At 47.3% G+C, this 17,550-nt stretch overlaps 1 protein-coding gene and 1 pseudogene across 1 annotated transcript; both read left to right on the top strand.

Annotated features, from left to right (window-relative positions):
• The first annotated feature begins 372 nt into the window (after positions 1 to 372).
• PTGES (prostaglandin E synthase) lies at positions 373 to 15,815 on the top strand. Its single transcript, XM_074973980.1, has 4 exons — positions 373 to 580; positions 986 to 1,171; positions 4,326 to 4,408; positions 13,544 to 15,815. Exons 2-4 carry the CDS (start codon positions 1,064 to 1,066, stop codon positions 13,791 to 13,793), a joined length of 441 nt encoding a protein of 146 aa, XP_074830081.1. The 5' UTR covers positions 373 to 580; positions 986 to 1,063; the 3' UTR covers positions 13,794 to 15,815.
• Positions 10,371 to 11,929, top strand: LOC141999748 (large ribosomal subunit protein eL42-like; annotated as a pseudogene).
• Positions 15,816 to 17,550: the final 1,735 nt, after the last annotated feature.

The following is a 17,550-nucleotide window of genomic DNA, read 5'->3' as shown; positions in this document are numbered from 1 at the left end:
TTGTTTTTTCCTACCCTCCCCCCCCCCCCCCCCCAGACGTTCTTGTTAAACCCTGGATTTGTGCTGGAAATGGCCCACCTTGATTATCATACACATTGTAAGGAGAGTGGTCACTTTAGATAAGCTATTACCAACAGGAGAGTGGATTGGGGGGGGGGAGGAGAGAGAAAACCTGGATTTGTGTTGGAAATGGCCCAACTTGATTATCATACACATTGTAAGGAGAGTGGTCACTTTAGATAAGCTATTACCAGCAGGAGAGTGGGGTGGGGGGAGGTATTTTTTCATGCTTTGTGTGTATAAAAAGATCTTCTACACTTTCCACAGTATGCATCCGATGAAGTGAGCTGTAGCTCACGAAAGCTTATGCTCAAATAAATTGGTTAGTCTCTAAGGTGCCACAAGTCCTCCTTTTCTTTTTACACAAGTTTTTGTGGCTAAAGGGTCAGCAGGAACTGCCTGAGTGACCCTCACTTTGATCCAAGCACTGACCTGAAGCTGGAAGCGAGAGGGCAAAGCCCTGCTGACAGGGTTTGAAGGACTGGACCTAGAGGGCCCCTGTGGAAGAGGGCGACACCAGGTAAGCTAGCATGTGAGCAGACTGCTGCGCACAACTCTGTGGGTCAGGGATCAAACACCCCTGATTGATGTACCTATATTGTCAAAAATGTCCCAGCTGGAGCACTGAAGAAGAGCTAGGGCTTGCTATTATAACTATCCACAGAGTCACCAATATGTTGTGAAAATAATGTGGAATGGGTCCGTTCTAGGGTTCAAAGTATGTGTGTTTGCGGGGGGTGTGTGTCTTTCTTTGTTACTTGTGGATTTTTTGTATCTATAGATCTGAGGAATTAAAATATGGTTGAGTGGTTTAGAATTGAATAGCTGTTGCAATGCTGGGTGTACGAAGCAAGAGGCGGTCTGTGGGTGTACAAGTTTATGTTTAGACTTGAGTAAAACAGTGATCCTTCCCCCTCTCTCACAGAATCAATCTCTGAACTGAGATCGCTAGTGGCTGCAGCCTGCTTAAGGAAACGCAAATCCTCTCCCACCTTTCCAGAAAATGATGGAAAACGAAGTCTTTGCATCGTTTACTTTCTACAGCACGATCTTGATTATAAAAATGTATGTTCTTGCCATCATTACAGGACAAGTGAGGCTCAGAAAGAAGGTACGTTCCAGCTTTTCTGCGCTCCAGAACTGCCTGCACTGCTTTGGGGTTTCTGTTAGCATTTCTGCAACTACTAGTATTGAGTTTGCTCCTTTAAATAGTGGCTGACTGGTTTTACTGAGGCTTTGAAGCAAGTTGGAAACTATTTTATAGCTGCAGTAGATCAGCTTGGGGTGGTGTGTGAGTATTTCCCTCTCATCTGCAACATGTTTAGAGTAGGATTCAAAAAGATAAACAGTAATTTGCAAATCTAAAATGCCATGCAAGTGAGTTCCTTTTGGAAACAGCCTATTCGCTAACTATCAGTTTGACAGTTTGTCTGTAAGAAACTAATTTTTAAAAAGTTGTTTAAGTGAATAGCAAAAAAAACCCCAACAACCTGTGAACTATGAGTCTGTTTGTGGCATTTTAAAGGCTGGATTCCTACCTGTGTTTGCTACAGGAGGACCTAACTTCTTAGGAGGTAAACAAGTCTAGAGGGAACTTGTTTTGGGGTTGGGAAGTAGAACAGAAATATTCTCCTAGTGCATGCAGAAAAGCTGGCCTCACATGTCAACGGAAGTCAATCAAACATTAGCTCATGTTTTTTCTCCTCTTGCTAGGACATTCTGTCCTTTTTCCTTTAAAAAAAAAAATCCCAGCTGAACGCCCTGCAACAAAGAGAAGTCTGCTTTAAATCAGTTCAAAAATGTTAGTAAAATTTTTACTGGAAACTGGTCAAGCCGTGTGTGTGTGTGGTGTGTGTGTGTGTGTGTTAAATAACAGGCCTGTTTTTAGGACTCTTTCTCACTGTGAAAACTAGGGTGAGGACCTGGCACTTCTGTGCTGTAGCTCTGATGTATGTAACGTGGTTTGGGCTCAAACAGCAAGTTCAAGCAACTTAACCAAATGCCAGTTCAGGAAATTGTATTACAGCTCTACTTCTAAAACAAAGAAACAAAAATCCCGCAGCCCTTCCACGCAGCTGCATCTCCAGTCTGGGGTCCGTACAGCGCAGCCGGAGGACAGGGCTGGGGCTGGTACCGGTACAGCTGTGCTGGAACAGCTGCCGGTGTGGCACGTTCTGCTCCTTTCCCTGAACCGCAGGGCTCTCCTGGGAACCGCAACAGCGAAAGGAGCAGAATGTGGGGTTGTCAGGTGGCTCCCCCCCAGCAACTCCTCCAGTGCGGCTGTACCCACCCCTAGCCCAGCCCCGAGCTCTGTCCTCCGGTGGGGCTGTGCCGCCTCCAGGCCTGTCCTCTGGTGGGGCTGTACAGACCCAGACAGGAGATGTAGCTGCGTGGAAGGGCTGGGGGCAGGGCGACCCCACGTTCTGCTCCTTTTGCCGCTGCGGTTCCCTGCTGAATGTGCCACCCCCAGGAGCATCCGATCATTCTTGTCCCTCCCAGGTGTCGCCTTTGACTTTGATTACAATCCTGGTTGCTCAGAACTGTCTTGCTCTCCCTTGCTTGGGCTCTGTTTGAAGGTGGTGTTGATATGTTGACAGTAGAAATATGTGAGTTCCTTCTCACCCTCGCATACAGCTCAGCCTTTTGAGACGATCACTTCCTCCTCCCTGAACCGCCGAACAAACGAGTGAAAAGGGGGAAATCCTGGTCTCCCTGGAGTCAGTGGGAGTTTTGCACTGTCTCCAGCGAGGCCAGGATTTCACCCCAAGTCTGGAAAACTTCAGCCCCCAAAAGCTTCAGACTATACTGTAAGCAACTGGAAAAGGGGGTGAGAATGGAAACTCCGAGGAACAGCTGTCGCCTCTGCTGGGTGCAATAAACACTAGGGCTGAGATTCTCCCAAGTCCCACTGACTTTTGAAGATCGGGGCCCCAGTACCAGTACCGGTACGAGTACCCACTAAGGTACTTAACCATTGTTCTGCTCGGCGTTGCAGAGCTTAGGCAGCTGGCTGCCCAGTGGAATTCTCAGCCCCAAGCAAGGTGTCTCGGCTCCCCAGTCAATGCAGGGGAGCATTAGGTGCCTAACGCAACTCATCTAAGCTAGACAGGAGTGAAATGCCAAGGAGGGGGCTTAGATCTCTTAAGAGCTGACCTGGTGCCCCTGGCTGACAGGTCAGAGATAGGTGCCTCCATCTTCTGGAGCTAGGCTCCAAAGCCAAGTTAGCCACTCAGATAGTCCATGCCCTAGAAGCCAACACTGCGTGTGTGTTTCTCTCATGCTCTTCCTGTCGTAGAATCATGGAATCATAGCTTATCAGGGTTGGAAGCGACCTCAGGAGGTCATCTAGTCCAACCCCCTGCTCAAAGCAGGACCAATCCCCAACTAAATCAAGTTGGGGATCAATCCTCAACTAAATCACAGTTTCCCTGTGCCCCCAGTTGTCTCTTTGTGGGGTGCTGTGCTGTCCCCCACCCCCGCATCCCTATTGGCGGTCTGTATCCAGCCCTCTGGCAATGGGGTCTGACGGGGATCGGGTCTGGGGGTAGAGCACGCTGATGGGTCCCATTGGCAGGATAGGCATTCCTGTGTTTTGGCCCTGTGTGGCTTAGGCTTCAGCAAGGGCTCTGAGCAGCTTGCTCACTGTGGGTCAACATCACGGCTTAGGCAGCATTTCAAATGCTGATTGGTGGAAACGTAAACACCATGGGGATCTTGGTACCTATGGGGCTGGGTGGCAGCTGAGGGCTGTTTTGAAAATGTCAGTGGTGCCCAAAGAGGCAGATGAGGCCCCTAAATACCTCTGAGGAGCTGGGCCTGGGTCTCCAAATCCCTAAGCAGCTTTGACAGTCTCAGCCAAAGAGCCGGATCCTGCGAACGCTTGTCAGAGCATATGACTGAATTAATCGCGCACAGGGGAGTTGGCAGGACTGGGTCCCAAGACTCTGCGTAAAAGCTGCACATTTAATGAGGAACAGAAAGGGATCACCTCCTACATGCTAGGCGCAGCACAGGGAGCTGGCCTTGCCGTGGGAACATTAACTCCCCGTTTCCTGGCTCCCTTTTCGCTGAGCAACCTTAGCATTGTGCAGCAAACTCGATTGCACTTAGCGTCTTCGCTCTGGAGCCCTGCAAATCCGCGGCTAGCCACTGATCAGCTGCAGATACAAATGTCGTATCTGCGCAGGGCTCTACACCTCAGACTCCCGTGAGTCTTGGTGGGAAGCATCTTCTCACGCCTCTGAGATGGCAATTCTTTCTTCCAGGCTTTCGCCAATCCAGAGGACGCCCTGAGGAACGGAGGGCTGCAGTACTATCGAGAGGACCCAGACGTGGAGCGATGCCGCAGGCAAGTTCTGTACTGTGAATTCCATTGGCCAGCACGCGGTGAAACACTCCTCAGCAGCTGCTCGGTGTCATGGGAAAGGCAAAGTGTAGGGCTCATTAATTTGTCAATTACCTACATGGATTGATCAACGGAAGCCTGAAGCGGGATCCCATCAGCTCCTTGTGCTGGGGCTAGTTAAATATGAAATGGAGGCACTGGCTCATGAACCATGGATGGATTTATGCCTGGGGTCCTAAATCCATCAACCCCGAGGGTCCCATTATAACTGGTTCCTTAGGGTCCAGATTTTCAGAGTGTCCCAGATGACTGTGGACATGTCTTGAATTAATGCACTAAGGTTCCCCCAACAGCCCCAGCTCTGCCAGACTCAAATCTTCACTAATCCCTGCACAGCTCTGACAATAGCTCAGTCCATGACTAGGAATGCTCTGGGCTCCCACACAATTCTGCCAGTGCACCTTGGTCACTGTTTCAGTCCTAGGTCTAAGAGGAGACCGTCAGTGATGTCACATTGCATGTTGGTTTTGCCTCTAATGGGTACAAACGAGGCTGAGACCCCGACCCCCCCCACCCCGAACCCGAGCTCACTTGTGCTCCTGGCTAGATTTGAACCCAGCTCTCCAAAAGGTGGCAGGCTAGTGTATTAACCCACAGCCGCTGTATCTTCACGAGGAATTTTCAACCTGTATTAAGGAACTTGGTGTTACATGACAGCGAAACCATAGCTAAGGCCTAGTCTGCGCTACAGAGTTAGGTTGACATAAAGCAGCTTAGGGTTCAGCTTAGCGTTGCCTCCTCTGGAATTTGCAGTGAGATAACTGATGGGCGACCTAACTGTAAGCATCTACACTAAAATGTCGCTCCCACCGATGTAACTCGCCCGTCACACCGACTTACTAATGCCGCCTCTGCGAGAGGCAAAGAGCTTAAGTCGATGTAGTTAGGTGGATGCAGTGTCAGTGCAGACACTGTGTTGCTTACATCAACTGTGGCTGCCTTTCAGAAGCCGTCCCACAATTCCCCGCACCTTAAATCGGTGCAAGCGCTCTTGGTGAGGACACGCACCGCCGACGCAAGGAGCGTAGTGTGGACGTGCAAATGCGATTTAATTGCTGCAGTGGCTGTACGTTGACGTAACTTAGGTCAACTTAATTTTGTAGAGTAGGCTTGCCCTAAGCTTGTGTGTGTGTGTGTGTTAGCCAGGTCACTGTAAAATGCTAATGCAGACAAGGTTCTGTAGTTATAATTGTGATGTGTCAAAGCAAGCTCTGCCATGGGGCACAGGGTTTGATTTCACCTCGCTACATTAAAAGGCTCAGTAGAAACGGCCTCCACTGGAATTTTCAGTGAGATAACTGAAGGGAACGCTAAAATCCCCTTTTGTTGGCAGTGAAGACGTAGCCCGAGTGAAGACAAGGCAGGAGTAATTTTAACCCTTGCTGGCTGGTCAAAGTAAACCCCAAGGAGAGCTTAGAGTCTCCCTTGGGTTACCGAGACAACTGCTGTGTGTTAACTAACCCCATGTTACAAACTCTTTTCCAAGTGAAGACGAAGCCTGACTTTCCCTCGAGCCCCAGCAGCATGACGCGGGAGTAGGAGATGGCTGTGGTTAGGAGTTGTGTAAAGTGAACCACAAAAGGACTGGAGAGAGCCCAACAACGAGACCTGAAAGAAAACAAGCAGAGAGTCTGGAATCCCACAGCCTTATAAGGAGCCCCGGGCATTAGAGTTGGCCAAAAAGCTGCCTTTGTTTCTTTCCATTTCTCCTGCTGAAGTCTCTCTGGGAGGACGCTATGTGCTGGCATGGCTAGTGCCTGAGAGTTTATTTTTGTTGAGCTGAGGGCTGGCTCGGCAGCTTGGGTGCTGTTAACCGTCCTTTCTCCATGACCTCCAGTATGCCAGAGGAGAAACTGGTTGCATGACGCAGAAACAGAGGCGAAGTGAGCTGGGTGTGGGGAGATTTATAGTTGTTTACTAATATACAGCTGGAACTGGAAAGGACTTGTAAGCAAAGGATTTGGGGGCCTGCCTTTCAGGCCTGCTGCAGTAAAAGTACAGAGCCAGAGCTGTGTGCTCTGGGGATGGGTTGCTTCTAGAAGTGGGGAAATGCCCCGTAATGGTGCGGCTTTTTGTGTGAGAACAGGTTGCCCTCTAGTGTCTGCCCACAGGGAGGATAAGAAACCTGCTATTCCTACCAGCTCACTGAGGAGTCTGTGATTTCAGATTTGTGTGTGTAAGAGAGACTTAACCGAATAATTGTATGCATCCATGTGGAACAATGGGGCGGGACCACACTTTTTACCTCACGCACACTGAACATGCAAGGCCATGCCACATGGAGGATGCCATTTTATACAGAAACGCACCAGGGCGGGTCAAGCCTCTGGAGTGGAGCCATACTGGTGGGGGTGGAGTACCTGCACTTAAAAAATCAGGACTGCCCCCCCGCTCTGCCATTTCTCATGGAGACCACCCAGTGTGGCAACGTGGCCTGACTGCCCAGGCTATGGCGTGTTGCTCTGGATTTACACTGGTGTAACCAAGAGAAGAATTTAGCCCACAGAGTTTAGCTACTGTCAGAACCATACAGCCAAGAGTAGCATAGAATTCCCCCTTACCTGTAAGGGGTTAAGAAGCTCAAATAACCTGGTTGGCACCTGACCAAAAGAGTCAATGGGGAAAGAAGATACTTTCAAATGCGGGGGGTCGGGGGGAGGCAGCTTTGTTTGGGCTCTTTGTTTAGGGGGGTTCTCTCTTGGAACTGAGAGGGCCAGGCAGAAATCCATTTCCTCCAAACAATCCTGAACAAGTCCCTAATGTTACAAAAATAGTAAGTAAAGCCAGGCAAGGTGGGTTAGGTTATCTTTTGTTTTAGCTTGTGAATTTTCCCTTTGCTAGAGGGAGGTTTATTCCTGTTTTTTGTAACTTTGAAACTAACCCTAGAGGGGAATTCTCTGTGTCCTAAATCTTTTTATTTTTCCCTGTAAAATTGCCTTCCATCTTGATTTTACAGAGGTGATGCTTTTACTTTTTGTAATAAAATTTTTCTTTTAAGAACTTGATTGATTTTCAGTGTCCCAGGGGTTTGGTCTGTGCTCACCTGTACCAATTGGTGAGGATATTATTCTCAAGCCTCCCCAGGAAGGGGTGTAGAGGTTTGGGGGGATATTTTGGGGGAATAGGAACTCCAAGTGGGCCTTTCCCTGAATCTTTGTCTAAATCACTTGGTGGTGGCAGCATACCGTCCATCCAAGGACAAGGGATTTGTGCCTTAGGGAAGTTTTTAACCTAAGCTGGTAGAAATAAGCTTAGGGGGTCTTTCGTGTGGGTCCCCACATCTGTACCCCAGAGTTCAGAGTGGGGAGGGAACCCTGACAGCTACCAAGGCAGGCTCCAGGAGAAAGTTACTGAGCAAAAGGCACTTAGGAAGCGAGAGATTTTGGCACAGAGTCACCCAGGTGAGGGTAACTGGGGAGTAGGGATGGGCCTTTTAGTCAGCAGATAAAATCTTCATTAAAAATAAACAGACTCAGTGGCTGCCTTCCCATGCCTGGACAGCTCGGGACAGGAAATGGCTTGATTGAGGTGTTGGCCACGGGCTGTGGTTGCCGTGTTTACATAATATCCGCATTTACGGGTCTGGAGTGAGGATGGGGAGACAGGAAAGGGTGACTGGGTTGCTTTGGCGCACGCTCCGTCTCCCTCGGAATTGGGGATGTGGTGATTGGAAGCAGCTGCCAGGCATTGAGGCCTGTCATCCAGATCCCTCTTCCCAGCATTTCTGCGTCAGTGCAGATGCTCAAAGTACCGGGCTCTCACTGTCCGTCCTCACCCCACCCTTGCCTTGGAGACCTAGGCATGCCAAGTTAGCTAATAACATGGCCAGAGGGCAGCATGGTGCGGATGAGTAGGATGCACTCCTGCTAAGGCTTGCCATGCTACGGAAAAGGCCAGCATTGACTAGAGACTAGGATGAAACCTCTAAAATCCAGGTTTTCAAAGCCTTATTGCTTAAGACTTATTGCTAGAGCTGGTCAAAAAATTTCCAACAGAAGAGTTTTCTGTTAGGGAAAATACTAGGGCTGATGATTAATGGCAGTTAACTCACGCGATTAACTCAAAAAAAATTAATCGCGATTCATTGCAGTTTTAATCACACTGTTAAACAATAGAATACCAATTGAAATTTGTTAAATATTTTGGATGTTTTTCTATGTTTTCAAATATATTGATTTCAATTACAACACAGAATACTGTACATTCTCTGTTATTTTTATACAGTACAGTATACACTCTGTTATTTTTATTACAAATATTTGCACTGTAAAATGATAAACAAAAGAAAGTATTTTTCAGTTCACCTCATACAAGTACTGTAGTGCAATCTCTTTATCGTGAAAGCACAACTTACAAATGTAGGGGGTTTTGTTACATAACTGCACTCAAAAACAAATCAATGTGAAACTTTATAGCCTACAAGTCCACCCATGCCTACTTCTTGTTCAGCCAATCGCTCAGACAAACAAGTTTGTTTACATTTGCAGGAGATAATGCTGCCCGCTTCTTATTTACAATGTCACCTGAAAGTGAGAACATGCATTCGCATGGCACTGTTGTAGCCGACGTTGCAAGGTATTTACGTGTCAGATATGCTAAACAGCTGTATGCCCAGCTTCATGCTTCGTGCCACTGTTCCAGAGGACATGCTTCCATGCTGATGACGTGTATTAAAATAATAATGCGTTAATTAAATTTGTGACTGAACTCCTTGGGGGAGAATTGTATGTCTCCTGCTCTGTGTTTTACCCGCATTCTGCCATATATTTCATGTTATAACAGTTTCTGATGATAACCCAGCACATGTTGTTCGTTATAAGAACTCTTTCACTGCAGATTTGACAAAATGCAAAGAAGATACCAATGTGAGATTTCTAAAGGTAGCTACAGCACTCGACCCAAGGTTAAAGAATCTGAAGTGCCTTCCAAAATCTGAGAGGGACGAGGTATGGAACATGCTTTCAGAAGTCTTAAAAGAGCAATACTCGGATGCTCTTTTACAGAACCCAAACCACCCAAAAAGAAAATCAATCTTCTGCTGGTGGCACCTGACTCAAATTATGAAAATGAACATGTGTCGCTCCGCACTGCTTTGGATAGTTATCGAGCAGAACCCCTCATTAGCATGTAAGCATTTCCCCTGGAATGGTGGTTGAAGCATGAAGGGACATATGAATCTTTAGCACATCTGGCACTTAAATGTCTTGTAACGCTGGCTACAACAGTGCCATGCGAATGCATATTCTCACTTTCAGGTGACATTGTAAACAAGAAGCAGGCAGCATTATCTCCTGCAAATGTAAACAAACTTGTTTGTCTGAGTGATTGGCTGAACAACAAGTAGGACTGAGTGGACTTGTAGGCTCTAAAGTTTGACATTGTTTTATTTTTGAACGCAGTTATATTTTGTACATAATTCTACATTTGTAAGTTCAACTTTCATGATAAAGAGATTGCACTACAGTACTTGTATTAGGTGAATTGAAAAATACTATTTCTTTTGTTTTTTTACAGTGCAAATATTTTTGTAATCAAAAATAAATATAAAGTGAGCACTGTACACTCTGTATTCTGTGTTGTAATTGAAATCAATATATTTGAAAATGTGAAAAACATTCAAAAATATTTATATAAATAGTATTCTATTATTGTTTAACAACGTGATTAATCGCACGATTAATTGCGATTAATTTTTTTAATTGCTTGAGAGCCCTAGAAAATACTGATTTGACAGAATCGGAATGTTTGTGGGAATGTGTAGGTTTTTGTGATCATTTATCAATGTTTTATTTGACTTTTGTTGTAATATTATAGTAGTGATGTAATGTCACCTCTTGGCTCAGAACATCATGAGTCTTCGTATCCTACCGTGACATAATGATGTCGGAGTGTGATATGTCAGGCTATGATGCAGGGTCCTGCTGTGATGCCGTCATGCCATGTGGTGGTGATATGCCATGTGCCATGTCTCATGTCATGCTTTAGCCCATTACATTGTGACACAATGTCCTATCTCATACAAACTGAAGCAACACACTTCAACTTTTTGTCCTGATTTGAGATTAAACCATATTTAAAATCCAGGAATTATCCATGGGATGGAAACTCCAAATTTGACCAGCTGTGCTCATTTGTATCGTGGTAGCACCTAGGAGTCCCAGTCATGGACCAAGGCCCCATTGTGCTAGGTGCTATACAGACACAGAACAAAAAGAGTCCCTGCCCCAAAGAGCTTGCAGTCTAAACAAGGGCTTGTACACTGAAATACCAGTCATCTCTGGGGGATAAGGGGAAGGAGTTATTTTAAAGCTGACATGCAATGGGACAGGGAAATGGGTTTATACTCTTCTTCTTTGAAGGGAAAAAGGACAACTTTTTTCTGACTATTTTTAACACTAGCAATTTGGGTCTGGTCTACCCTCCCTTCCTGGAAGACTCTAGGATAACTAGAGACCCAGTAGGCTTTTGACTTCACAGGTACCAAGCCAGCGAAACCTGACTGAGAGAGGAAGGGTTTTGTTTTGGTCAAACTGTTCGAGGCTCTGTCCTCATTGACATGCAGGTGTTTGGGGGGCAGAGTTTTAACAGGGAGAGAACTAACACGGCGCTGCTGTGCTGGCAGGATGATGAACGTCCCCTAAACCCGCAGGACTTACTGCAAGAAATGTGGCAAGCACCAGCCCCACAAAGTGACCAGTACAAGAAGGGAAAGGACTCTCTCTATGCTCAGGGAAAGAGGAGATATGATCGGAAGCAGAGTGGTTATGGTGGTCAGACAAAGCCTATCTTCCGTAAGAAGGCCAAGACCACGAAGAAGATGGTGCTGAGGCTTGAGTGTGTGGAGCCCAACTGCAGGTCCAAAAGAGTGCTGGCCATTCAGAGGTGCAAGCACTTTGAGCTGGGAGGAGACAAGAAGAGAAAGGGCCAGGTGATCCAGTTCTAAACTCAACCTTGTTCATTGTTATGGAATCCATTAAAGTACTTGGAAAGAAAAAAACAAAACAAAACACGGGTTATCTCACTAACAAGGCCAGCTGTAGGGCTGGCTGGGCTAGGTGAGGTCAGTCCTATAGCCCCTGTCCATGCTGACCCCCCCACAGTACTTTAATCCTCAGTAAAACCACAGTGCCCGCTCTCCACTGTGTTTTTACACCAGGACAGCTAATGCATGTTAGTTATTCTGTAGTAAGAACACCCCTCTTTTGTTAAAATAGACAACCCCTAAACCTCTTTTAAACACTGATGTAACACCTGTGTCCACCAGACCGTTGAAAGGAAGGATGATGATCTCCTGATAAGGGCTGAGAAAGCTCCCCATTGCTCTAGGTCCCCTAATGAGACCTCCAGCTAAAACAACCAGGGGAAGCAGAAAAATAGAAGCAAAACCCTCTCCAGCCTCTCAGACCGATCACAAAGAAGCCAATAGCCTTTCCTTTTGCAGGTTGCCTGTCAAGGTATTTTGTAGAGACTGGCCCAAGCCTCATAACTCAGAGCTGCATCTGAATTTCCAGCATTCCATTCCTGGTGACTGTTTGTGTTAGGATTTTTTCCCCCTGGCCCCAGTCTCTTATGGATATTGAGCCACTCGTGGGTGACTAAGTGCATTGTCATCTCTATCACAAACCATTTAAAGGTGAATGTATCAAATGTAAGTGGCTTGCGGTATAAGCCTGGGCTTGAGAAATAAACTGCTCCTATTTCCTGTACCGTCTCCACTCCTTCTGCTGACCCTGCTTATACAACCAGTTTCAGCTCAAACAAAAGCAGCATTAAGTTAGAATTACCTGTCAAATGCAGTGGGATTTTGCAGGCTGGAAAGAGGAACCTACTGAGTGACTAAATAAACAAGGACACAGAAAACAAGGGGGAAAGCTGATCCATGGGGAAAGCTGATCCATCCTTGGGGAGTGCCCTAATTCATTCAGCAGAAGCCAGAGTTGAAGTGGAGATTATTCTATGCATGGGTGTTGGGGGTGGGGGAAGGTCTCTATGAACGAACACTTTAGGCTGGGAGCTGCAGTGTGAAGGAGGGTCGTTTCTAGTGGCTTTGGGGAGGGGGCCTGCACTGATTTTAATTTTTTGAGACCCAATCCTATCAGGTATAGAGTACCCTCAGCTCCTATCACTTCAATAGGAGTTGAGAGCGCTCTGCACCTTATAGGATGGGGGGCTCAAAGAGAGAATGTGGTGCAAAGATCCTGTCCAGTATTCACTAAGTCCAGTGGAAAGACTCCCATGGACTTCAACTGGGAGTGGGATTGGTCCCTGACAGGTCATCATGAATTTGACCGTCATCTTAACTGTAACTATTTTATGTATAATTCGGGATAGCTGGTAGCACTGCCTATACTTAAGATTGCCCAACACTTCCCGTTAGACTCTCCCCCAGCTAAAGGAGGGGGTACATGGGCAGAGCCAGGGAAACTTGCATCCAAAAATTAGTAAAAGCTTGGATGATCTTCAATTTCCTTTTGGCTTCTCATGGGAAATTTGGAAAAATTTACACACGTCTGTGTGCTGACATAGTGAGTATGTTTCAGCCAGGATTTTGGTTTCCCCAGCTTCTGGGAAGCATTGCTTTGTCCTTGTTTCATAAACTCTTCCATTGGGGCGGGGTAGGGGGAGTTTAGTGGGAAAAATGCGTCTTACTGTAGGCTCTAAAATCAGTCAGATCCCCTCCCCCCCGTTTTTCATCACTAAGAACGCTTGCCTTAAAAAGATCCTGGGTAAGAAGTTAGGTGCCTAACTCCCACTGAAATCCAGCTGGAGCTGGGTACCAGGCCCCTTTGAAAATCCTGGCAACTCTTCATTTCTTCGCTCATTTGTTTCTGCTGCTTACTCCTCACCAGTAGTCCGTGGCATTCCACCTAACAGCAACCCATCCATCCCATTCTCACGCTGTACGGATAGGCTGCCAAGGGAGAATCCATCCAGTCCAGAAAGGCAGGGGCAGCAATATGGGCTGACTAGTGTATGGGGATGGGGTGGGAAGAAGAATTGGGCAGCTCAGTGATTGGTGGGAGGGAATGAACTCCAAGGCAGCCCCATGAGCCTGAATTGTCCTGTTCACATTTCCAGGGCCCATCGTAATGACATGGAGAACATTTTCCCCTTCCTCTTCCTTGGGGCCATCTACTCCCTGCTGGACCCCAATCTCATCGTGGCAAGGATCCACTTCCTGATCTTCTGTGTGGGGCGGATAGTTCACACCGTGGCCTACCTCCTGCGGCTGAAAGCTCCCACACGCTCGGTGGCCTACAGTGTGGCACAGCTGCCTTGCTTCTCCATGGCGCTGCAGATTCTCTTCGCGGTCATAACACACTGGTGACATGAAAGATAACCCACCAGTGCTGCAACGTGGGTTAGAAAGACACGCCTTTGCTGCTTTCCCAAGAGAAGAACTCACTCTGCTGTGGCTTTAGTGCAGGCATCTCCCAGCTGGCCAGAGCTTAGGGCTCTGGGAAGTCTCCTCTGCGTGTGTGCAATGCCCTATTTCCAGGAGTAGGCTGCAGAGGTGGAAGGACATGCTCCTCACAGCTGAGTGCTGGTGCATTAAGCACTCAGTATTGCCACAGCATTAGTGCCACAGCAATAGCACTGTGGTGTCTTCCAGTCTTCTCGCTGGTGACCTGCGGGGAGGGTTCTTGCGGGAGGGAAGGAGGGAGGGAATGATGCCAAGTTAAGAACACAACTAAACCAGGAAGTGGTGAAGACTCTCTAAGTAGCCTGGCCCCATCACTCTGGGGAGAGGAAAGGGGGAGACACTTGGTCCCCCTAACTCACTTTGATGGGAGTGTGTACTGTCAAGAGATATGATGTCCCATCTCCTCACTTCGGCAAGAATACCCGGTGATGTAGTGAGAAAGCTAACTGAGTCTTTGTAGAAAACAAACCTCTGCCCCCAAAACCTCATTTTTCTCTTTGATTAGAGAGACCTGACTCTCCTTGCGTTTGTTTGTTTGTTGTTTTTTAACCTCCTAGACAGGAAGGAAACAAGTTGGTGGTGCAACATCTGATACTGCCAGGCAAATCTCTGCTAGGAAGCATAACCCAAAGGGTTAAATCTCTCAGAGGGTGGCAATAAAAACACAGAGGGAAACAGAACTAGTGCAGGTCCTCCTTCCAAATCCAAATCACATCATCATTCCAAAGAGGCAGCTCTCCGCTGGGCCCCTGATATCAAGATTTCACTTGACTGTAAACTCCAGAGCAGACAGCTCCATTTGCTTTCGGAGTGAGAAGGGGGAGTTAGCTCCAGGCACATCAGGCCATCTTGAGACTCCATCCTGGAAAGAGCATTGAGCTCAAAAGAAGGTCGGGGTGCTCAGCACTTGGCAGATCTTTGCCTTTTCTATTTCCTATAGGTACCTAGATGTTCTGTCATTTCTACATAGCTTCATATGAGATGTAGGGCTGAATGAAAGACCGCAAACCTATGTATGTTACGCTGTTCCCCTCTTGTGCTTCCTTGGCGTTATGAAGTATATATTCATAGTGAAACAAATACTATGTATTTCTCTTCTCTACCATTCCTTATGCCTCTGTGTATACATCTGTGAACCAGGCAGAATACCACCCCATGCCTCTGTTTGGAGGCAAAGTCCTTTGATGTGCTTGGATAAAAAGGGCTATTAAGGCATGTAACACACGGAGGTGATGCATGCACTGCAGAATCAGCACTTTCCTGGGTGACCTCTTGGCCCCTCCTAACTTTTCCCCGGTACAAGGTTGCCTTCTTAAAGGAACTCTCTTCCCACCATGCCTTGCTGGAGCTGGCCCTTTAAATTTGGCAGAGCCAAGGAGCTGTAGCCCTAAAGCAGCCATGTTTGATGAGTGGCTGCATCTCCTGCCTTCCTTCCTAGCTGGTGAGTCCCTCTCCTGTTCAGTTTTCTCTTGGTCCTGAGGATGGGTCATTCTCATCAAGTGCATGATGATGTTACCCTAGGAAATAATGTTAGATGACCAAGAAGGGCAAATTGGAGCAGGAGCTGGAACCCTGCCGCATGTTCCATTATGTCCCCTGCTGAGCTGGAGATGGTGTGTTGGCAGCCTGGAAGGCCAGAGAGGTTCAGGTAGGGGATGATTGCTTCCACTCGCTGCATGGGGGGGTTGGGGTGGCAACAGGCCTCCCTGGTTCAGTTTGAATTTTGTGGTTAGGAGTTACCTCCTTGTAAGTGAAGATGAGCTAAAGTATTTATTCCACCCCTGCTTTTTTTTTTTTTTAGAAAGAGGGGGAGGTGGTGAGGTTCTAAACCATCCTGGGTTTTGCCCTATCTCTGGATGCATTTATCTGACTCCTGTTCTCTTCAACCCTGCCTCTGTCTTTAAAGTGTGTGTGTGTGTGCACGTGAGGGGAAGAGCTGGATAAAATGGGACCTTGACCTGACCCATTGTTGCTTTTGGGGAGAGGGGGGAGTAGGTACTAGGATCTATTTTGGGGAGGGAGGGGGTAGGTAGAAAAATCCAGTTTGCAGAGCTGCTAGCTCTTGACTTTCACTGAGAGTCTTGTGATGTTTGTCCCTGATAAAGTCCTCTTTCCTGGAATCATGATGACATGACTCCAGGAATCTTGGCTTTCTTTAAAAAACAAACAGTTCATTTCCTGGCATGAGGGTTACAGAGAGAAACTTGGAAAAGTGAACTGTAAAAACTTGGCCCCGGGGGTGGGGGGTGGGGCACAAGGCAAATAAATTTAAAAAAAACCCAACAGGTTTGTATTATGATTTTTAAATATCATGGGTTTGGGGGGTACTGACTCCCACTTTTTTTTTTAAAGACTTGGGGTTGGCAGTGCTGAGTTTGGGTTTATCTGGACCTGTCCCAAGACAGTACCTGTTTGACTGAAGCACTCCACCAACAGGCAGAGCTCTTGTTTTCCTCCTGGCTGCCCTCGCTTGTGGCCAGTCATGGCACTGCCCATGTCCTCTACCCCAGCTAGATGCAAACAGCATCCTAAGGACCCCCCGGATTGGCCCAGTGCAAAGGGAACATGTATATTTGTACTCTCCCTTCCATGGTTTAGGCATGACTCTTCCACAGCAGGCTTTAATAAGGGGGTTAGGGCAGGGCTGGGCTGGGAGAGGGAAGATGGACTGAGCTGTGGTCCCTTCACAAGGCCATACCTAAAATACACCCCTTGGCCTAAAGCCAGACTACCTTTAGGAATGAACTGTGGAAAGTGGGGCTATAGTTAAAAACAGAGGTGTGCACCATGCCCCTGTGCAGGGAATAAGTATAAACTCCTGCCACTTCACACCTGGATCGACCAGGGGAAGTTGGGGCGTAGGTTGCTAGAGGGCCGGACTGGTGAGCGTCCAAGGTATAGGAAACACGGGGTGGGAGCTGTAACGATTTACCAGGTGTAAAGGAGAGAGAAAGATCTAGGTCCCTCTTCATGCGCTGAAGGGAGAGTCATATAGGTGGGGCAAGATGAAGGCGTAGGACTCTGATGGGTAGCTTTGCTGCTTCCTCCACTATAGCAGACTCCTTAAACAAACCCCAGGGAAGGAAGGGGGGTGGGGGGGATGTAACGAAAGACACGGGGGAAGGTTCATAAGGAATTAAATTCTACTATGAGCTAAAGCAAAGAAAATTTTTCCCCCCACTCCCTGACCCCTTCAAGGTGAAGTATTCTTTGTCACACACACAAATTCCCTAGGCATAGCATTATTATTACTGGTAGACCGTTCTTACTCTGTCAGTAAACGTAAGGAGATCGTGGAAATTTGACCTCAAATAAGGAGTGACCACACAGAAACACCTGCCTGTTTGCTTTAGAGTCTAGCTCTGAGATCGTTGAGTGTAAAAGGGGAGCTGTGCTGGCATGGGCAGAACAGGGTTTGTTTCCGCTGCGGCGTTTTTCGTCTAGTGCAGTGATCGTTCCCTTGCCTAGATGAATGTGGAAATGCCAATGCAGGGGTGGAGCAGCTCAGAGCCCTGCAGTGGGACTGGGCTCCCATGGGTATCGCAGAACCTGCTGCCAGAAAAGAAAAAAACCAGAGTAGCAAAAAAATAAGCAGTAATCTGTGGGACGGCACCATAGCTTTTTAAATAAAGGTTTTAATACTTCTGCTTAAGCAAGGGAC

This window comes from Natator depressus, chromosome 16, assembly GCF_965152275.1.
Source record: "Natator depressus isolate rNatDep1 chromosome 16, rNatDep2.hap1, whole genome shotgun sequence".
In the NCBI taxonomy this organism is placed as follows: Eukaryota; Metazoa; Chordata; order Testudines; family Cheloniidae; genus Natator; species Natator depressus.
The sequence above is the reverse complement of the archived record's forward strand: the minus strand, read 5'-3'. Positions and strand labels throughout refer to the sequence as shown.